Below are 22955 nucleotides of genomic sequence, written 5' to 3' on the forward strand. Positions count from 1 at the left end.
CACTGAGAGGGATTTTGTTCTCAAGTCCTTTGCAATTTGATTCCTTTCAGAAGGTGAGCATATGTTCTTAAATCAGAGCACAGTGTTGCGTAACTGGATGAATTAAAATCTAAGTTGAGGCTCAGGTCTGGGACTGCAAGTTTCCTTACAGTGTAGTGGTGAACAAATTCAGTTTCTTGGCTTCGCCTATTGTAAAATCTTCCTGTATATTTGCTCTCCATTGGCAAGATTCTTGTGTCTTTTTTAGGTCCCTCCACTTAATTCCACTCAGGTCAGTCTCTGGATCTTGATTTCAGCCAGGCTCTGTTTCTTGGCCTCCTCTCAGGATGAAACTAACCCAATTCTTTCCTATCTTTTCACAACCTTCTAACATCTTTCCCCCATTCTGCTCTGTTCTTAGCATGTCTCATTTCACTGAGATCTTAAATACAATTATAGCTAGACCTCAATACCATGGATTAAGTTGCCTTTGCTATCACCAATTTAGGATGATTCTTAAGGTGTTTCTCCTCTGCCTTAACTGTTAACCAAACTGTGTCCACTACAGAAAGCAGCTCTGCATTGCAAATGCAATGCATTTCCTGTAAAGTGAAGTGAATCAGGACTGCCATGCCTATTTCTGAATACTATTTTTTCTGGATTCTCTCTGACCCTCCATCACTGACACAGAAAGGTCTAGAGAAAGTGTACATTCGGAAGGGATTATGATGCTGCTTGAGGCCAGGGACAATATATGAAGTTCATGTGAATTGTGCAGAACCTTTCAAGATGATAGTGAGAACATTTGGCAACTTTAATCACCAGAGACATGAGATTTAAAATAACACCTTTTACCAACACCATTTAAACAACAGATCCGTCTCCAAAAGTCAAATTAATATATTGTTCATAGCCACAAAGATGTGATTATACAGACCAGATTTTCAAAAGCAGCCAACTAGACTGCTTATATCAAAATCCTCCTTTGTCTGACAAAATGTGTAGTTCCTTTGCACAGTAACTGATAGGAACTACAATCCCTTCTGAGCTGAAAACTTGGTTCTTCCAATATCATTCAGGCATCAGAAGCTTGTATTCTTGTAGCTGTATTTTAACAAAAATTGATCTCTCATCACTAGAAAGCTTCAACAATCTGCATAGTCCAGGGACCAGTTCTCAACATGTGATCTGGATCTTTTCCCTTGGCAGGGTGCTGACAAGTGGAAGGAGAGCACTGAAGTCCCTTCTAGAACTTACCAAGTTCAAAGTTATTTGCATTAGTTAGGAACTCTGGCAAGTAGAAGAATTCAGGGATGAGTTCCCTGACATCACTCATGTTGTCCCTTGATGCTGATTCCCACGTGCTCTTTACACTGTGAAACATCCTGTCTGCAACATCAAAACTCCCGCCCTGTGAAATGGAGACAGACAAAAAGACTGCAGTGTGAATATTCTGTTAAATAAAAAGCAGATGCAGAATCTTAGCTAATTCTGCAATAACCACCTTATCACATGTTTGATATCTCAAGATCTGTCCCAGCTCGATTTACTGTGATATTATATTGGGGGCTAACTTAGTCCTGATTTGTAGATATGTAGTTGAGAATACCATATAGCTTGGAGACTTAGCATAGCTTGCAGTAACACAGAGGCAAGCAGAAATGATCATGTGCAGCTTGAGAATATCGGCATACCCATTATTAATGGTTCTGAAGGCAATTCATTCCTTTCATACCAAAGTGATTTGCAAGTGTTTTCACTTCAGTCATGACCCAAATAGCCGTGAACAATCTTATGTGCAATTCTCCTGAGAAAAACCTTTGGAGAAGGGGGGGTACCACTGAAATAACATTCATCAGATCCAGGCAAACAGGAAAGGCCCAGTGGGCAGGAGCCTGCAGGGACTGTTCATTCCTTATGGGAAGGAGGGACAGCATAAAGAGGGGAAGAAAGGAAGAATGTCTGGGTCCCAAGCTTAACTGGTGTGTAAGGAAGGAGAAACAAACTACATCACATCCTGAGAGCGTTTGAACATGTTTAGTTTAATGAGACTCAAACACTAGACAAAAGTAGCCTTAGTAGCCCAGGACATCATCCTGAACTAAGGCCTCAAGAAGAAAGAAAAAAAACCCATCACAAACAACCATAAATAAATCACTCACTCAATGAAGGGTATATGCCTTACATTGGAACCATATTTCATATAGAATTTTCTAATGGGATTTCAGATACTGTATGCATTTGTGAAAATCTGGGTTGACCTTTACATAGGGATCCCTACACTGAGCATGAAAGGATTTATTTTAACATGAAGTTTCTACAATAATGGAAATAATCAAATAGAAATCAGGTTTTGGAGATCATCTGAATGAGTTTGTCAGAAAAAAACAAGCTGTTTCAGAAGAAAGCTAACTTTTTAACTGTATAAAGTGACAGAACCAAATTGTTTCTCACTACCTAGTTCAGGTGCTGGCAACAGTATAGCTGTCCAGCTGCAGCATGCTCCCAGGCTAATATAGGCATTTCTTATTGGGGTTAATTAATTTGGATTATATGTCATGGGACATAACACTACATCCCACTGCCAGAGCTCAAGAGAGATTATCAGAGATAGAACAAGTATCTTTAAATAGTTCTGCAGTGCAGTGAAAATGTATGAATGATTGCTCATCCTCAACCATTCAATCTTCAAAGCTGCTTCACTAGGCAAAAAGAATAAGCCAGCAGGTTTGCAGAGTGAAGACACTAAAACCCAGAGGCGTTGCAAGAGTCAATCTGTTAATGAATATGAGACGCAGTCAGGTTCTGTCTATGGCTGACCTCTTGTGAAAACTTGATAGCTTTTGGTTAGTTTTCTCTCTGCCTGTAGACTGTTGCATGTGCCACATGAGGAGGATGCTGCCCTTCTGCACAATAACAGTCAGCTGAAGCTTTGACTTGCAATCTATTAAATAGGAAAATAACATCTAAGCATCCTCATGCTGTAAGGGTGGGATCCCACTCCCATGGACCAAATGAACCCTGAGCAGCAGTTCCTACACTGGTTTCTGATGGTAAGAACCACAGCGCTTTTGACCCGCCAAGTACCTGCACACTTATGATGCAACTCCTTTGGATCTACAAACTCTGCTAAGACTGGGAACTGCAACTAAAAAAGTAACTTTTGCCATGTCTTTTGTTAGGGAGAAACTACCCTCATGGATAAGCTATCAAAACACAGAAGTCAATAAACCCTAAGTTCTGAAGCCACATCTCTTTGCTTGTCCTTTGAGATAGACTCCCACCAAAAGCCAACACGTATTCCAGATGGAAAGACCCCTGTTTCCCCTGAGGTCAATTCTGACCAGGCTTTTGGTCCAGCCTCATCTCTAAATGACAGCATAGTTCTGCTTTATCTCCTTGTCCTTCTTCGTTATACCGCTGAGAGTTGTGAATCCTTCCCACACCCACTCAAGGGACTGAATGAAAAAGTGGCTAATCACATGAGTAAGCCTAGCTAGAGTTAATCTTATGCACAAGGTCATCTTGTTCTTGATCATTATTAGGCAGGGACCCTTGGAGTCAAATTCAAATTGAAATTAAAACAGAGTAGAAGAAGGGCTATAAATAAATCAACAGCTAACAAGTATCTCATTGAAGCATATTAAAGGGCTTTGTATATTTAATCTGCACACAGTGTGCTGTGTCTGGTGGTGATTGATGCTTTTTCATCTTTTTTTGCAGCTTTTATGAGAGCTGATGGTAATCTCCTGAGAAACAATATGATTTGTAATAAAAAGATTACCTGTATTAAATAAAAATAATATATACATAGGAAATGCTGTTAGCGCGACAAATCTGGTTAAAGATATTACCACCACGAAAAAATGTGATTTTTTCCCTGGCTGTCTAATTCATTTTAGGGAAAAGTAATATCTTTAAAACTTAAGCCTGTATTATTTATAAAGGAAGCAATAACTGATTTTCCCATTTCCTATATTAATAAATTTATTTGCATATATTTATATCAGAATTAATGAGTTTTCTCTCTCTATGAATGCAAAAACTGCACTGAAAGGGAAAAAGAGAATCAAGAATTGCTTTATGCCTTTAGATTGCAAGTCAACATGAACTCTTACGGCTTTTCTATAGCTAGAGACAGTAAGTCTCTGTTTTATTTCCTTTCAGTAGAAGCCTTACACTCTCATCAGGAATACTGGAAAAATTTGCTTTTTAAAACTACAGTTCAGCAGGGTATATACAAAGAAACTAATCAAAAGTGATCTCTAGAGAGAAGTTAGAACTTCCCATGTTTATAAAACTAAGTATCAGTGATCCTTGGTGGTGCTTTAAACCCAAAGACCTCAAAGTGTTTGTAAGAGATGCTCGTAAAGGTGCAAAGACTTACCACACACCCAGAGATGCTAAGAAGTAATTACCTGCAGACAGTGCTTAAATGACTGCTGAAGAGTCAGTGACACAATGAAGAGTAAGAACTGTATTCTCTATAAGTACCTTTGAGACGTAAATGCCAGGAAAGAAGATCAGCCTGCTAGCTGAAATGCAACAGTGGGATAAGAATAAAAGGGGATAAAAGCTGAGTTGAATCAAAAGCAAGTCTCACTAATTATCGAGGGCATAGGATCCTAAAATGAGTTTCCAGTGAAGACACTAAACGCAGAAACCTTTGCTGTTTTTTTGTGGTGCTAAGAAAATTCCTGAAAGGAAATGCAGGAGGTACTTGACTAAGGTGAATTGGAAGGTACCATCCAACACCTTTCTGATGAGCCAGTTTTTCATCCATTCCAGTACAATATGCAAAGCACATACACACTTTTCTCCAGAGTCAGATCTCGATACACTTAAATAAAATGTGAAATAATAAGGTTTTGTAAACTCCTGTACAGTTCCCTTACTAAAGGCAATGCTTCCTCTTCTTCTGTAGTCAGGTGCAAATCAATTCTTCGACTTGAGAAACAGGATGTTATGCCAACATCAATTTTTCACAAGGGGTGCACCCAAGTTGTTGCATCTCCTTGTCATGTACATTCAGACTGGCAATTTGCAGTTATAAGCATAGCTTTTCCACTTTTTAAGATGCTGAGAAGCTTTCACAGCTCCCAACTCAGCACCCTTCCAAGGTCTTAAGTTTGGGAGTACTCCTTTTCCAACCTCCTCTTGATTTGATCATACAGTTCTCAGGTCTGCTGTTTACCTGACTGCATCTCAGAGCAATTTGTAAGCCACTATAAGACTAGTCACCTGGGGAAAATGACAGCAATGACCTCAGCTGAACATGCAGCAACATAAGAGCAAAGGAATGAGAATGGAAGAAGTTCAACAGTTTCAGTGGATCCACACCCAGACAAAATTTTGAGTGCTTCAGATCTCAGCAGCCTATGAAGATAACTATCCCCACAAAAATGCTGTTTACCTGCTAATCACACTTTAACAGATCTGCAAAGCAGCTACTCAGACTGGGAACTTGTTATGCATGAAAAGTGTGCCAGTGAGATGCAGCAGCCTTTGTTGTTTACAACAAGAAACAACTGCTCCACAGTCATTCATGACTGCAGCTAACATATGGCTCACAGAGTGCGATGGTAACCATTGCCTCAGGTGGTTCACTAACCCATCAGCTACTGCTGGTAACAGCTGATATCATAGGGCTTATTACTTAATTAGCACAGAGCTTTATTTGTATTAGTTCATTTGAAAAAAAAAAAAAAAAGAAAAAGAAAAAAGACCAGCACAACAGCAAAGCACTTGGAAAGCTGCAGGAGGCATGCCAGCCCTCAGCACACATACAGCAGTCTCTGAGTGTGGAATATTCTGGCCTAGCAGTCTCCCTCACATTGTTTTATAACAATAGGTAGATTTCAGCAAGACACTCCTTAAAAAATACACTTTTGAGGACCTGTCCTCCTAGCAGACCCTGCTACAGCCCATGTGTCTGTGCTTGTGCATCACCAACTGCCTGCTGAAGAGGGCAGTCAGGAAATTTGGTGTCCCTGTATGCTGACCAGCTGGGAAAGGTAAGCACAAAGTTCAGTTTCCATGAAATTCAATTCCATGGTGAGTGCTTTTGGCACCATAAAACTGTGTCAAGTTCAGAACAAGCTAAAACAAAATACTCCTCCTGGAGCACTGGATGTAGTCTCACCCCACTTCTCCTTCTGGGAGCTGATCCTATGATCCCTACCGTTTCCCACCCACCAGAACCTGTGCATCCTCATTTGGCCCAGGAATGCTCTTTATGCCACCATAGCCAGCTGCAAGTGCTTGCCTGTAGCCGCATTACTGTATGGGCACCTGAGCTTAGAATACCTACCATGAAAGTCTCATCTGTCCCAAAGTCAGAAGCTTACGTTCAGACAGATAGTGAAACATTGTCTAGGTGTTTACATGCCTCAGCTCTCACAAAATGCATCACAGGACCAAGACTAAATAATCCTTCTCCCTCAGAAAAAAACATCATCATGCTCCCATTAAGATGTTTTCACCGAATTCAATAGCCATAGCATATAGCCTTCAGTGAGTCCAGAGTCCACGTAGAGTATACAGAAAATGTCAAAAGAATTAATCCCCCTTCATTACACAGCCACTATAATGTGCTACATGGTTCATAACGAGGTGTAGGAGGGAAGCTATCTTGCCCCCTTACCTGCAGAGAACAGAAGGTCTGGGTAAATGGCTCCATTCGGACCAGGTAAGATGCCACTATAATTGCTGATGAATAGTGAGTACAGTAATGGCACTGGGCTGACAGGTCTCCTGGAAATTGAACACAAATCAGATTCCAGTGCAAAATATCATCATTTCAAGCCCATAGCGTCCAGTTACCACAGCACAACTAAATAGGAAGCATCTTTAAAGCAGATGTGTTCAAGGATCTGTGAGCAAAAGCACACCTTGCATATTTGTATTGAATGTGCAGTTACTATCATCTCTATATGTTGGTGGTTTTTTTCCTTCCACATTTCATTTTCTGAAGAATAAGGCCTTTAACTTTCCAGACCATCCCTTTCCCCATTAGTACCAAAAAAAGTCTTGATCTCCAGAGGTCAACAGCCTCAATGTTCTGTTTCCTTTTTTAAAGTAGCTGTTAGCTAAGCTGTGTGCAGCAGTCTTCTACATGCAGCTTAGCTAACAAACAAGATTAATGTATGCAGCTTAGCTAACAGCACAGTCTTTTCTAGAGAACATTGCTTTTTGCTGTAGCATCTCTTCCCGCCCAAGGGAAGAGAACAGAATGCAGCAGTACAAGGCACATAAGGCAGTGCTTGCAGGAGTAATTTCTCTTTGAATCCTCAACCAGTTTGTATCCGGAAGCAAGAGGACCTCCTTGGCATGGTGCTTCCCTTAGCCACAGCTCTGGAAAGTTTTTGGGTGACATTTTCCAAGGGATTCACCAGAATCCCCAAAGGCCTGAGGGGACTCAAGCCTCTGCTGTCTGTTAGTCTCCTAAAACACTCACCCTCACTCTTTTCTACCTCATTGTAGCGCTGGATGAACTTGCGTTTCCTCTCCACAGTCTGTGCTCCCATGGGTTTTGACAGGTCCCGAAATGTATGAGGATTAGTAAGGTTTAGAGTCTGAAAAGCAAAACCAGCAAAGATTTGCAAGATTTGCAAACCAGTAGATTTTTAGATCTCGGAGTCTTAGACATCATGAATAGCTCAGTGACACTGAATAGCAGCAAGGCTGTGTTGGAAGTTTCACCTATACAAGAAGGTCACAGATTCAGTACTAAAATACCCATCTCCAGAACTGGGATGGGACTTGAAAAGAGAGTGGCAGCATGTGCCACTGAAAGGATAGCATGTACAAGGATCTTCACAAATAAAGGACCTGGCAGGTTGCAAATTGCTCTCAAGACTTTTCTGTCCAGACCTCTTTGTCAGGGACCAGAGAAGCCTGTCCCTGACTATCTGCTGAGCTGATCCAGCCTGCCCTTAACTAGGGATGTATTTAACAGATGTTCATCCACCTTTCTGAGACAGAACATTATCCTCAGTGTGCTGATTTGAAGATAAGGCTAATCTATAAAGCATCAGTACAGTTCAAATAAACTATCTCAAATTTTGAACCCTTGGTCTAGACCTCTTTTCTTCAATGGCTTCATTCAACAAACCTTTGTATGGTTGCTATCGTAGAAAGTACAGAATGCTGCAGCGAACACTGACCTCTGAGTGATAGTCAGCGAGGACCCATGGAAAAACAGGATACTGCATGTAATCATTGTAGCTGCGGCCAGCCAATGTGTTCAGGTACATGAGGTAATCAAAATTGCTGATCTCCCTTTTCTGCCAGGAAAGGAAACAAGCGTTAAAATCTCCTAACTCCACCCCTGAAAACCATGCCTCAAAGGCACCCTCAGAGCCCTGTGGTTCCCAGGTCCAACAGGACAAGAATTACAAATAGTGTAATCAATCATCCATTGCCATTCAGATCAGCACAATATCTCTTATACAACAACCCATTCAACAGAATCTTTCTTCGTTCTGGCTCTTCTTCAGACAGGCCATTTGCATTTGTCTATAATCATGCAGTGCTTTTATGCTGTATTTGCATAACAGAGCACCTTTTTCCAATTTAGAAGTGAGCCAAATGCATGCAATCTGTATATTGGAAAATCCTGGACAACTGCCTGTATAGAAAAGGCTGCACAAAGTGCTACATATAAACAAGAAGGTATAGATTTCTTCAGTGTGTCTTAGGTCACCAAGATCAGGGGTACAGGAAAGTAAATGAATCTCTCAGCTTGCAAAACTTCTGGGAAAATGAGAGGTGCATTGATTTAGATGGACAGGTTATCTGTGAACAGTCATTCAGCTGGGTGTCTCTTTTTGGTCTCAGTTTAAAAATGTGCATAAAATCACACTTAATCTGCCAGACAGTAGCACCATATGTTTCACAGCAGGAGGAGCAAAACCTCTGCAATAACCAGATGTAAATACTCTGCTCCTCTTGAGAATAACCTCACCTTTAGCAGCAAGAGAACAGCTTAGGCCTTGAAGTACATACCTACACACACACATATCTGTGTGCAGACACACAGACAGGTGCTGAAATTCTTTGCTTAACCAGGTGAAGCCAAGATTTAGCTTACCTGCCACTTCTGGAGCATTGTCTTTTCCCCTCCTGAGTGTTTCCTGTATGGAACAAACATTTGATTGAAATGGCCTGCTTCAGAACAATAAAAGAAAGTCAATACTTTAACATCTGTGCTCCCTGTGCCCCCTGTTCTCATCCCGCAGAAATGAGAGAACATCAAGACTAGAAGAATGTTGAATTTTCATGATTGACCAAGTAATTAAAAAATCAGACCGTCATCAGTTAGGTTAGTGCAGCACAATACAAATTTCATTACTGTTTTCATCAGGACTGAAGGCTCTGCCTGGTGAACAGGGATGGCCTAGCTTCAGATGGCTGATGAATTTATCACTGTCAGTCACTCTCCCTATGACACACTGACTCTCCCTAAGCTACTTGCCAGTCTTCTCCTGAATGAAGTGCCACTTAAAGTATGATATTTAATAAAGAAAAAAGAAGGAAGTAGGGTGGTGGTGCTAAGGATGGATTCTGTTTGCCTTAAGAAATTGCTGCAAACTGCCATGGCGGTGACATATGGTAAACTGCAAGAATTCAGAAGCTGACTCACAGGCAGGGAAGATGCCCCTGCAGCAGAGGCAGATGGACAGCTGGGGACAGCAACCTCCTCAGCTGTTCCAAGCTAAGCCACACCGCTAATCAGTCTGTGCTCCCGGTCTCATCCCATTGTTGAGCTAGACTGCTAGTGACAGGTACCATTAAGGCTGTCTGTTTCTATTCTGAAGCCTTATTCTCAAAGGCTTATGCTCTTCTGAAGCATTCTGAAAACACTGACTTGAAAACAGAGGTGTCTTGGTCTCCATATCAAAGATGATACTTTTGCACAAAGCACTTTGAATCTAATGTAGTCCTTAAAAAGTGGGTTGCCATTTTTATGATTTTTTTAAAGTAATAGACTAAATATGTTTTTTCCACTTTGTTCTCAAAATGCAACTTTTTCTGAAACTTTAAATAAGAAACAAATCAGCTGAAGGCAGATTCTAAACAGGGTAATTGACTTGAAAATGTGAAAGAGTCAAAGGTTCTGAGCAAACTAAAGTCACATTTCAACTACACTGAACTAAAAGGCGTCTCAGTATCTGAAGGCCATGGACTTGCTCTTGTCAATTCCTAGAGACCAAACTCAGACAAGTGACAGCTTCTGGATTAAAGAAACTTTCAATCTGCCAAAGTAAACAGGATTACTGATATGATACGATATAACTGCAGTAGGAGATGCTTTTCTCTTTGAGCGTAAAACTTTAAACTAATCCTAAGGTGCCAGGTCAGAGACAGGACTACTAACTTCCCGAAGAGTAAGGAAATCAGTTCAGCCATAGATTATAAAACTGCTACAGTAATAACTAGCTGCTATTTTGCACTCTTGTGCTCTGCATTGGATCACACTAGAAATCCACAAAGCTAGGCTTAAAGCAGCCTCAGAGATCTAAATAAAACACCAGAATGGTCTATGATCATTACAGTTTTATTGAATTTGCAGTATTAAATTCTTGTAAACTACCTCTCATGATTATGAATCATTATTTTACTGCCTATTCACTCCTGGACCAGTTAATAGTGTACATAAAGGAAAAACACTATGGTTTACTCAACACAGTATTTTATTGCTTGCTTAGGCACTCTTTTCAGAGAAAAGTGTGTATCTGAGGCAAGGATTTTGCATAGCCTAAGTAATAACCTATACCATGAACAAACATGAAATCCAGGACCAATTCTAGCACATGGTCTACAACTCTCAAGCTTTGTTTAGTTCTCCTGCTAAGCATATGAAACCTAACAATGATAGGCTACATTTATAGAAACCAGGCAACACAAAAAGGTGTAGTTCATTTCTGATATGGGAAAATAGGATCTTCACTCTTTGTCCTAAAAGAATGAATAGATTATATGATGGTCTAATTTACACAATGTAAATCAGAAGAAAGTCCATTGACTAGAGTAGAGTTATGGTGGCTTTCCACTCCCAGTTTGAGCCACATGTGGCTCAAGGATGTAGGAATTCTAAAGTAGAAAATGGGTATCATGAGCACTTACCCTTTACAATTCAGCCCTCTCGCACTGTATGTAGATTTCACAGAGTTTCACCCCACTGGCCTTTGTAAGGCCTCCAACAGACATTCGGAACTCAGAGAGAGTATCTCAAAGGGACGGAACAGGATCAGGATGCCTGGCATTATTTGAAGTGTAGTTGGATTAGGGTATTTGTCACAGAGGGATCAAGTTAGGTTCTTCCCTTTCCAAAGAGGCAGACTCACTCACTAAAACTACCCAGGTCTATTTTGGATTTATGGCTGAGTTGGAAAGCAGGGGATCATGTAATGTACAAACCTGCTCAATACATCAGTCCTCCAACATTTAAAGTGGGAGCTTTATAAAATACTATACACAGGACTAAACTGGGACAGTCTGTGTGTACGTTATGCAAATACACATATGTTGACTTGTGGGTGCCATGACCCTCTAGTGGAACTCTTGCTTTGCTTGTCACAAGCCCTAACAGCTAATAAGGACTCTACAAGGGTCAAAACAATCCTCTCTGCTGACTTTGGAAGCCACTATATAACTCAAAGAGGTCAATGAGTTCACCACATCATGAAAATATGCATGGCTAAATGTAGTCACTCCCCTGTAAGAGCCATCCTTCTGGGTCTTGGGGGACCAGGCAGGATGCTGCCTCCAAGTCCCCAGAGATCTGGAATTCTGCATTCTCCCTTGTTGACTTGCAGGGGCTCAGAACAAGAATCGCATTACAGGCAGCTCAAGCCTGTTCCTCCCTTCTCCTTGGTAATCAATCAGCATTCCTCCAGCCAACACCTCTCTAGCCAGCACAGCAAAAGCTCAAAGTAGATCAACTGCAGCTATCTAACTGCAGTAAGTGCATTTAAAAATAAATAAATAATCAAAGGCTGGTTTGAAAAAGAAACAGTAGAAGTGCTTTATAAATATAAATAACTAAACTTCAAGAGGGGGTGAAGTTATGTGAAGTCAAGAGAAGTACCTACACATCTATCTAAATCTAAATCTATAAGGTATTTGTAGGGCACTAGCCATGGCAGAATCTAAGCATGATGTATATTAATGATGATCCACCTTTGGCTACACTATACATAAGTGATTTATTAATCCCTCTTCCATTAACATCAGACTATGATCTCACTCTTGTGATAGCCAGTGCTCTCCATTTGCTAGAGACAGGTGGACCTCAACCCATTTGGAGATTCATTGCAGATGAGATAATCTCAAAGGATAAGATTTTGCCCCCACTGAAATGAATACAAAAATTCCAATAAACTTAATGGGTTCTTAAACTTCACAAAGCTGCTTTCATTTTCTTTTTGTCTTCCATCCTCCAGACTTCTTAAGTCTGCAAAACAGTGCCAAGGCTCTCCTAAAACCACTTTTCCTAAAGAATCTTTGCAATTACCAAGAATATTGTAAGGAAAATCCCCTTCCTGGTAAGCCACAACCTCGGTCCAAGTCCTACTATTAAAAGAGGAAAGAAGATGCCAAAAGGAATGCCAGCTTTCCCTGTGAAACAATCAAGTCTCTCTCAAACTCAGAAAAGTGTTAGGTTAGACTACTTTAGAATAAAGGTACAGCATCCTCCTTGTTTGATTGTACCAGTCTACCTTCTGGGGATTCTTACTCTGTGCTCAAAGAATAGAAATATAATACAAAATTTATGAATAAGTTTAATATTAAAGTAGGGCTCCTTGAAGTAGGATGTCTTGAAAGGGCTAGGGAGGGAGAAAGGAATCTCCCTCATTTACAGAACACTGTTTGCACCTGTTCACAGGCTTCAACCAGACAAAGGAATGACATTTCCACTGCAGAAATGCTGCACCCAGGCACACGTTAGGTCATGAAGAAAAACATCAAGTAAATTCAATTAATTTGTTGAGGTGAGCAGAATACAATCTCCAACCCTGGAATCAGGCAAGCACATCAACATTATCAGATTCTTTATGCCAATAATATCCCGGACCCGTTATCAGCAAGAGAGGGACTTCAATGTTGCATCTCCTGTGAACAATACTTACCACAAAACACACAGCTATTTCTCTTTCATGGTTCTTTTTTTCCAGATACTATTTTGAAATTGTTGCAACCAGTTACTAAAAGCTTGAGCTTGTTAGCCCCAGTCACAGAGACAAATTCCGGTATATTCACATGCTACAAAGGGAAATTGTTGTACCAACTGCAGTTTTGAAGGGCCACAGATAGATGAATATAAGCCATAGCTCACATCCTCTCTGCCGCACTGCTGAATGAGCTTTCCCTCCTGTGTCCATATCTATCTGACCTGGCACATGCTAAAGATGGCATCACAAATGTTGTGAGTTTTAACACACACATAAAAGTATCTCACACTGTGTCACATCCAAATAAAATGAAATAGCCAAATGACTAAAATGGACAGTTAAGGCAACGTTAGAAGCTGACGAACAGCTTCTAACGAGGTCCAGATGCTTTTTCTTTCTGCATAATTTGAAATCTAACATTTGCAGGCACTGCATGCCGTTTAGTTCTTTTCCCTCCAGCTTAAACTTGCATGCTGGAACCAAACATTATGCTAATCATCTCCAAGGACCTAGCATTGCCGTTGCTTAGGAACAAAAGTTTCACAGGCTGTGGAAAGAGAATCGAATAGAAAGACCCTGAAGCTGGGGAAGTCCTTTTCACTGTTTCTCCTCCTCCCCGCACATTCACATACACAAGTTTCTTGAAGGGCTGCTATTTTCCATCAAGGAAGTACGATTCAGAATTTGCGGACTGTGACAAGGAAATTGTCCTGTGCTCCCTGCTCATGGGTTTATTTACAGACCGAAAGACTAATTCATTACTCAAAGACGAGTAGACAGAGGACAACTGCACAGTAACAGACCATGAAGGCTCATCCCACACTACTGAACAAAACCAAGCAGCTTTTGACGTCTATACCTCACCTTCTAAGTCTTCCTAGCTGCTAGCCGGTAAGATCTTACACATGGGGGCAGTCTGGCAGAACTGTTAAGATGAAACAATATTTTCATTTATTTTTGGTGGGTCTTGGTTTTATAAGTGACCTTGCACTTTGTGATAGCACAGTGGCTCTGAAGTGATGTAGAAAAGCAAGAAAATTAAGGAAGAAAACCTCTCTCTGCCTGTTTGCTCATGGCAGGATTTAGTCTAAACCTGCCTGTTCACATGAGACTGCATTTAAGATAGTGAATTAATCTCTCTTCCACAACAGATTGTATCCAACAACAAAGAAATGGTAACAGGCTTGTAAGCAGGAAAATAAAAACCTACCCTAGCTGGAACTGCTTGGCTTCATGCAAAATTATTCACTGTACAAATGCTGTTTTTAAGCTTTATATGAAAGTATTTCTATAGAGCTATTCCATGGGTGAATTAGAACATGTCACCTCACTGCTTTCCTGCCACCAGAGAGGTGCAGGGCATGCGTAGCTCCACTGGGCTTGGCAGGACTGCTCTGCAATACGCAGACTTCCAGGAGGAAAGACAGAGGAAACTTTTCTCACAGACTAGTTCAAGATGGGGTCAAGATGGTTCTGTGCAGCCTTGGGTGCGGTGAAGCAACATATGGAATGAAAAGAACAGGCAGAACCACAGAGGACAAGGTCCTGAAACACCCAGACAGTGTCATAGGCAGAAGGCCTGTTCTGCTCCTACCAGCCCAATGCTGAGAAAGGAAGAAGAAAGGGTCAGGTGGAAGAGACTGCATCAGCAGGGTCGAAATCTGTATTCTTCTAGGATCAGATCTCCTTCTTAAGACAGGCTTAAGCTACAAGGAGTCATGACTGGGCCCTGTGCAAGTGCTTAAGTGCAGATAAGGAGTAATCTCCAATCCTTCCTTGCCTCAGAGAGACGCTGACAGCCCTAGTCCTGATGCTCAAGGTCTGTTCCCTCCCTGCAGCTCCCAGCAACACAGAGCACCAGAGACAGCGTGATGCCCTTAACACATTTTCTATCAATTCCTGTATCAGGTCAGCCTCAAAGCTCTGGGCCTGTGAAACACTCTTAAAGCTCTGGGGCTAGCCCTGGGCTTTCAAAAGCCCAATCCAGACAAAAGATTTTACCAAGTGTGGATAAAAAGGGAAAGAGTTTTCTAGTTAAGATACTCTTTAGCAAGACCTTATACACACAGAAAAGCAGCACCCCCACCCCTGGGCAAAGGATTGCTAGCAACTCAGAGGGTGAACCTGGCAGTGTGGTGAGGGTTTCAAGAAAATGAGTAAAGAGAGTTCCCTCTTGTCATCATCGTTTCTCAGGTAGTAGTGCAACACATGTAACTCTCCCTCTGCTATCCCAGGAGATGCACTGTGAGCATGAGGTCAAACAGCAAGGAGGGCTCCTGCAATTCCTGAATTTTTAATATCAGTGGCTACAGAACTGGAGCCCTCTTACGCAGAGCTAAAGAAAATGAGACAGGGCTAAGTAAGTTCCATTATCTCCAGCTACAGCCCTGTGAAACACTGATAATTAGTTTACAAGCATGTGGAGAGAAGAGAGCTATTCATTCCCTTCCAGTTGTCTGGTGCTTGGTATTTCTGCAGACCTCTAGTGCAAACCCCTATCTTTGGGATTGCAAATCACCTTTTTGTAAGTTTGAAACATGGCTGCAACTTTTAACACAAAGGAAATAGCACTTGGAAAGGATGAGCACTCCCTAGGGACTCATGTTTTCCTGATCAGTGCATCTTAGAGGTCCACAGCAGGATTTTAAAAAAATTGACTAAAGGAGGCGGTTAAAAATCTCTTTGAAGTCTGGGCATTATCCAGTGCAACACGCAAAGAGATCTGTCTTCAGGAAAATTAAAGTGATCTGTTTGTTTGGTCTGAAAGTCCAGGTTCAAACTTTGTAACAAGTTGGCAAGTGTTATTGACAGAGAAGTACTCAAACCCGAAAGGTTGAACGGTGCTGTTCCTGACAAGCCTCCAGCACTCAACCTTGTACACCAGGCTCCCTCTAGTGCTCCCAGGCACGCACAGCACAGAGGGACACCAGCACTGGGAACCAGCATTAACAGACAGCTGCAGAACAGGCTGATTTTTTGGCAATCTGGTATTTTTAAGGAAACTGTTTTGCATCAGCGTTCCCCCCTTGGATTTTAAATGAAAAGTAATAGAAAAAAATTACTAGGAACTGAAAAAAAATATTTTCTTTCTGAGAGTTTTACAGACGTTTCAAAAATAATTTTAAAAGAAATTATCATTTTTAATTCAGAAAAAAATTTTCCTTGAGGCTCCCTTTCATTTTTTTAAAGGCATACTTGGCTGAAAATCTTCACTGATCAAAACGTGCTGAATGTTTTGGGCAACTCATCCATCACAAAATTCAGAGATAAAGTTGGACCCAAAAGTCACCAGGTTCACACCAATTACAGGAAGCAGAAAGTCTCTTTCCATTCTGCCCAAGTGTAAGGAAGCTGCCCTGCAGATCTTTTTCTGAAGCATGGTAGTGACGCTCGGTGTACTGGTAACAGATTCAGGGTGTCCTGTACCAGCAGTAGGGCTCTGGCATTTCCCATGCAGTTGAACTTTATCTTCACAGAATTGCCAACAAGAATATTGCATCAAATCCTTAAAATGAGTGAATTGCGATTTAAAAAAAAACTGTCGTTTTGATCTCCAGAATTTCCTACCCACTCCTGGGCAAATTATTTAAGCTAACTTCAACAAAGGTGGAGAAAGGGCTTAATTTTCCACTGTAGAGTACTTTGCTTCAGTTACCAGTCTACACTATGGAAAGAATAGCATTGATATTGTCCCTGGGGCACTGTCAGGTTAAATACAACAAAGAGTGAGAGGCCTTCAGATATAATGGTAATATGGCCCTGTAAGTACTGGTGAGAGACAGAAATGTGGGAGTGACAGGCACAGAAAGATTTAACTGTGTTTAAATATTTTTATATAAAATAACAAAGATCCAATTTTGGAACATACCCTCAGGGCAAGACTGACCCCACTGTGATGCTTCCAGTATTTTTTGAAGTATCTGCCTCATTATGGAGCTCTTGGAAGGGTGGGTGGTAACTGGCGGAGATCCTCCTTGCTTTTGCATTATTTTTGGCTATGGCATGTAATTGAAAAGGAGCTGAAATGCCTTAGTTGTAGCCTGAGCTTCCCCTTCATGTATTTGCACATGATTAATGAGTAGCCAAAAAGCCTGGAGGGTTTGTAATGAAGCCTTTCTAATAGGGAAATGTATTGTAGACAAATCCATATTTTGTCCCAAACAATCATTCATCAAAGCTGCAATTTGACTCTTCACAATTAAATGCCAGAGCACCCGGACCATCCTGAGATTAGCCAGCTGTAACTCATGCTCCTCTCTGCACTCTGGTTGAGAGGACGTTGTCATCCATTTCCAGGGAATCAGTCTATTTCCTTTGTCACTAGCCATAATTAGCAGCTGTATTTGATGACCTTCGATTAGAGCGATAGTTCACCAAACCTGAGACTACAGTGGACTACTACTCATACAGGCCTCAATTCAACAAAGCACATAGTACACACTGAGCATCAGTATGAGTCAAAAGTCTGACCAGAGCACCTACATGCATTTTTTGAGGGTGGGACACCTCTGCAGTGGGAGCCCATCTGTCCTGCAGCACAAATGGAAAGACAAGTTCAGAGTATCCAGAGTCTGTCCTTGAAAGCACAGGAGGCACTTAGCAAGGCCTGGTTTAACCTGTCATTAGGCAGCACTGACACAGACCCCCTGTTGCACTCTGCACTGCAGGTGATCTATGAACTGCAAGCAGTCCTGGCAAATCTGGGAGCCCACTATGTTCCTGAGGTCCTGGTTAAAACAAGACTCTTAATCATTCGCTTTAAATATTTAATCTTTCAATAGTGTCCACAGCCCAAATCTCAGGTCCATTAAACAGGATGTTTAACCAACCTTTCAACAGATGCCAGGCCTGTAAAGAAGGCAACCTGTTGGTCTGGCAGAATATGTGCAATTTTGGATAGCTTCTTTTAGTGCAGTCCCTAAGGACTGGATTGAGACCCACAATACATTTTTCTTATGTCCCCAAACAGCTGATAGGTAATTACACATTTCACTCAGTTTCATTACATGCTGAGCTCAAATCAGTATCTAAGGATGAAAGACAGAAAATTTCTCCCACTTGTAATTTCACCCTGTAATGCAATATAGGTGTTACAATGCAATAAAGTAATATTGTAAATTATTAGAATTGCATCTACTCAAAATACTTTCAGGAAGAACTTTCAGAGTTGCAGCTTCAGGGTTGAAAAGTCCTGACCTTAAAAAAAAAAGACGACTTCTGAACAGTCCAGCAGTCACATGTTAATTTGTAACTATGTGATTCTTTTGTTTTTATTTAGGGAGTAACAGCCACTGCTTTCAAAGGCTTTACTGGAGTTTCCACCTTTATCTACAGAGTCTGGTGTGTCTGTCTGCCTCTCAGTGGAGAGATGGCCAAGGGGAAAGCAAAAGGTCAAAAAGGTAAAAAGATCACCTTGAAAATTGCCAAAAATTCCATCCGGATATCTTTTGATGGAGGGCGCCGTCTTGACTTAAGCAAGATGGGTATCACCACCTTCCCCAACTGCATTCTGAAACTGGCTGATGTGGATGAACTTGATCTGAGCAGAAACATGTTAAAAAAGATTCCAAGCAGCATTGAGAAGTTCCAGAAACTGCGCTGGCTGGACCTGCATAGTAATCAGCTTGAGGAGCTGCCCAAGGCAATAGGTACACTTCAGAACCTCTTCTACCTGAATATATGTAACAACAAGCTGACCACCAAAAATCTGCCAGAAGAGTTGAACCTTCTCAGGAACCTGCGTATTCTTAACCTTGGCTTGAACTGTCTTGACAGTATTCCCAGCAGTCTTGGGGCCCTGAAGGAACTTAATGAGATAGGTCTCTTTGACAATGCCTTGACCACCATCCCAAACAGTGTGAAAAAGCTCCCCAAACTCAAGAAACTGAATGCAAAAAGAAACCCTCTCCCAGATACAACAGAACAAGAAGAGCATGCTGACTCTGTTAAACGCACAGAAATGCTTTACTTAGTACAAGATAAAGACCTGTGCTCTTCCTGCCTGAAGATGTGTCAGGATGAGAGGGACAAGCTGAACAAGCTAAAGAATGTGACACCTAGCCCCTCAAAGAAGCCAAGTTTCCCTTTACTCCTTACACCCAATTCCACTGCAAAGGATAATCAGGAAGAATGGAGATTAAGAGGCAAACATCCCTGAAATATACCAAGGCACTCCACAGACCATGTCCCATGAAGTCCAGTTCAAGCTAATAAAAAGCTGACTTCCTTCCTCCTCCCTTTTTCTGCAGTTCTCTTCCTTTAAAGATCTACTCAGTTTTAGAAGCAGCAGACCTGTGTGGTCTCTAAAACGGAATCTAAAACAACTAAAACAGATGTATACTTGGGAAAGGAAGGACTATTTCCATCTGGACCTGTTCCTACAACATGTTCTCCACGTTTGGGTTTGTTTGGGGTTTTTTTGGTCTTTCATGTGTGCACGTGTCCAGCAAAGGAATCTTCAAAAAGATAGTTTTTTCTAGTAACTCCACTCCCACCACTGAGCTCCAAACATTAGTTCTGTTCATTTTCATGGGGTGAGACACAGTTAAACTAGTCTCAGTAAATACCATTTGGAGGAAAAGGAACAGACCTGGGAACCTTCTGCTGCTGGTGGCTGCCACCAACCCCTCAGAGAATCTCAGATAGGCACTGTCAGTGTAGGAACCATGAGCCTGTTCCAATTCAGCAGAGGCAGACAACACAAATATCATGCTCAGGAGTAACTAAGCAGTGCAAACACAATGCTTAGAGCTAAACAACCAGTCATCCTGTTTGCCATCAAGTGGCCAGACTTTGCATAAGGAAGTTCTCTGGGATTTTGAGTGCTATACCTGGGCGCTGTGATCTCTAACTTGAACGACACAATCAGCCACCACCACCTATATTCATTGTGTTTTGTCTGCTCTGAGTCTCCCTCCAAGGAAGGCACAGAATAGAGAAGGGGTAGGGAAAAGATTGCTCTTTTTAAGGGTTCTGGGCATATCACTTAAGCAGTGAAAAGAAAAGAGTCACCCTCTTCCATGATCCAGGAGTCAGCTGGTGAACTGATTAAATCAGGTGTGGTGTCCCCACAGCAATTCTAGCTTTCTGTTCACATATGCGCATGTACATGTGCACCTGAGCACACACATTCACTCGCTCAAATCACATCCCTAGGGCAGAGAGTGCTGGCAGCCTGCAAACAGCAATATACAGGTACAACCAACAAGCAGATTATAAAAGCAGTCAAGCATGACACAAGAAGAGATGCTGGCTGTGGCCGTAGTAACATATGGGGACGGCAAACATTTAAGTACATTTAAATGAAGAATAAAGTGCCAGGGGCAAAGTACTCAGTTGTCCAGTAACAGCCCATTATAATTTCTTAAATGGCTATAGTAGAGCCTGGGAGTCAGAACTCCTGGGTATTATTCCTATGGGTTAGGTGGAAAAACTGATATGGGGTTTCACAGAAATGCTACTACGTCAATGTCATAGGATACATCAAACTAGTAATTTCTTCTCTCCATGCTTCAGCTGTGCAATTATTAATAGTGTGTCTGGGCAAAGAGCTCAGTCTGGACTTCCTCCCTGTCTCAGGTAGGGCAGGAAAAGCTGGGATGCTGTGGAAGATGGCCATTACCCCCTAGATGGGGAAGGAGCCCCTTGTGCTGCTCTTGAATTTTTCCAACTCAGAAGTGGCTCTAGAATTTAAATGAGAGAAAAGTAAAATCATCAAGTCCTCAGTCCTTTGGTTCCCAGACTGGAGCTTGGTAAAGGGAATCATGCCCACTGGGGTCATTTTCTCTAACCTTCCACTTAAGCACAACTTTTCTGGGATCATTACTTAGGCAGTAGCACTATCTCGTGTTTATTTTAATTCAGCTCATGGTCTAACATGGCCCAGCCAAAGCTATGCCAAAGGCCCCTTACATGCTGAGAGTGAGTAAGGTGCACAGGGTCCTCTCTCAGCCAATAGAGTAAAACTGAAGGCAGAGCCTTATGGGATTCAGGACAGGCTACTTTAGACCTAGACATTCGCCTTGCTTCAATCTCTGAGACCAAACATGAGTCAAGTTTTTCTCATGATAATCACATGCCCAGCTAAAGCCCAAAGTTCCTGCAGCGACAGTGCATCTTATCGCAAGACATTCCCACCTGTTGAGCGCCCAGCAAGCACTGGGAAAGGAAACCCTGGGGTCAGTTATTGGTTACTCCACGCAGAACATGCATCATGCTCCATAGAGTCAACCATCACCTCTGGCATAGGTTAGGCTCTAGCCAGAGCTGGCTGCATACTGCACTGATACTTTTTGCAAGCTGATGGCTGGTACTCAGGGGTGAAAATGTTCATTTACAAGATAGGTAATGATCTACAACAGGTAGAGTAAAAATTAAGAAAAGTAGTACAGCTGACACAGGCCACAATAACTCCTAGGGGTAATCTGCCCCTCAGGTCTCAGCAATATTCCAGCCTCCAGGTAATCATTTCAGAGGACATCAATTAGGCATTCAGGCTTGTGTTCCTCAGATATCTAAATTGAGGAGAGTTGCAGGTGTGCAAGTAACTCAAGGTCAGCGTGGAGCATGCTCTCAATCATCTCCCACTAGAAGAAAACTTTTTTCCCTGCAGTGGTAAATCTGACACAGTTACTATAGCATGCCAAAACATCCATGTGTACATCTATCGTTGTCTGCCCTAACCACACAATAAAGAGGACATTATGCAGAAGCATTATGGATTAGTTCTAACCTCACCTCACTGACTGTCTCTTTCCCACACTAACCGTCTGTGTAGAGTTTATCAATAAAGTCATATTAAGGAGGTAATAATTATTAATCAACTACGCACAGTCAGCTACTCAACATGTTCTTCATGTCTTCACACTGTGGATGTTGTACACTAGAATGCTTTTCAGAGTTCTGGGGACACCTTTGAATCTTTAAAACAGGGGGCACAAATACATAAGTTTCTAGATGCTTTTTTAAGGTGCAACTTATTCACACAATTGCACTTATCTATAGTTATCCAATGTTTCCTATGTTTTACCTTATATTCAAAGACTCTTCTGTTATCCCCTTCGACTTCAAAGCAGGTTGGAAAGAGCAAAATCTATAGGAGATATGAAAGGTCACGTTATAATTATTTAAATGGTTATCTGTATACTTTACATATGTATATAACCTATATCATGTTCTGACAGCAACTTTTTTCCTTAAGGATGCCACAGCATTTCACTGAGACTCTAACCTAGGACAAAGCTGCAAGACAACACAGCAAAAGCATACATTTAATATTAAGGAGTTGTCTATGGGTTGGATAAAAGCAGTTTCTTTCCCAAACAGGACCTTGAATTGATATATAGGGCTATGGACTTATGATCAGGTGGTTTAATGTGCTATTAGTTAAAGCCAAAGAATGAGAACCTGCTCAGACATTTACCTAGGAAAAACAGCAGAAAGGAATACCAACCCATGCCTCAGCCATTCCTGTTTACTTTCACTGGGGGTTTATGATGTCAGACATACTAAACTCTTGAAATATGTAGTTTTGGTGACCTTCAGCTGAGGGGCAATACAGGCAGCTGAGGATCAAAACCTTATATTGAACTGCCTCCACAAGATCCCCCAAGAGATATTTGTCAGAGCTGAGACACAGCAAAGATAAGGGCTAAACAAAGCAGCAGGCTCTGGGGCAGAACCCGGTGATTTTAAGTAGCCACCCTATGCAGCCAGTTTAAAAAGAACAAACAGATAAATCTGCATTGACTTTTTAAGCAATACCCCATTAGCAACTGTTCAGAGATTTCAGGAGCAGAAGGA

At 41.6% G+C, this 22955-nt stretch overlaps 2 protein-coding genes across 2 annotated transcripts in view; one reads left to right on the forward strand and one right to left on the reverse strand.

Moving 5' to 3' along the window:
• Window positions 1-22955, reverse strand: part of WDFY4 (WDFY family member 4) — a 139929-nt gene that overhangs the window by 22374 nt on the left and 94600 nt on the right. The window contains exons 46-51 of the mRNA XM_010563521.1: window positions 22183-22245; window positions 9071-9113; window positions 8145-8264; window positions 7436-7553; window positions 6623-6732; window positions 1237-1390 (exon numbers count right to left, since the gene is read on the reverse strand). Of these exons, the coding sequence (XP_010561823.1) occupies window positions 1237-1390; window positions 6623-6732; window positions 7436-7553; window positions 8145-8264; window positions 9071-9113; window positions 22183-22245 (608 nt within the window). The remainder of the gene's footprint in view (window positions 1-1236; window positions 1391-6622; window positions 6733-7435; window positions 7554-8144; window positions 8265-9070; window positions 9114-22182; window positions 22246-22955) is intronic.
• On the forward strand, window positions 18523-19311 carry LRRC18 (leucine rich repeat containing 18). The gene has a single exon (XM_010563517.1). The coding sequence runs from the start codon at window positions 18523-18525 to the stop codon at window positions 19309-19311; it is 789 nt and encodes a 262-aa protein (XP_010561819.1).

Source organism: Haliaeetus leucocephalus, unplaced genomic scaffold, assembly GCF_000737465.1.
Source record: "Haliaeetus leucocephalus isolate CR32 unplaced genomic scaffold, Haliaeetus_leucocephalus-4.0 Scaffold168, whole genome shotgun sequence".
NCBI classification, from domain to species: domain Eukaryota; kingdom Metazoa; phylum Chordata; class Aves; order Accipitriformes; family Accipitridae; genus Haliaeetus; species Haliaeetus leucocephalus.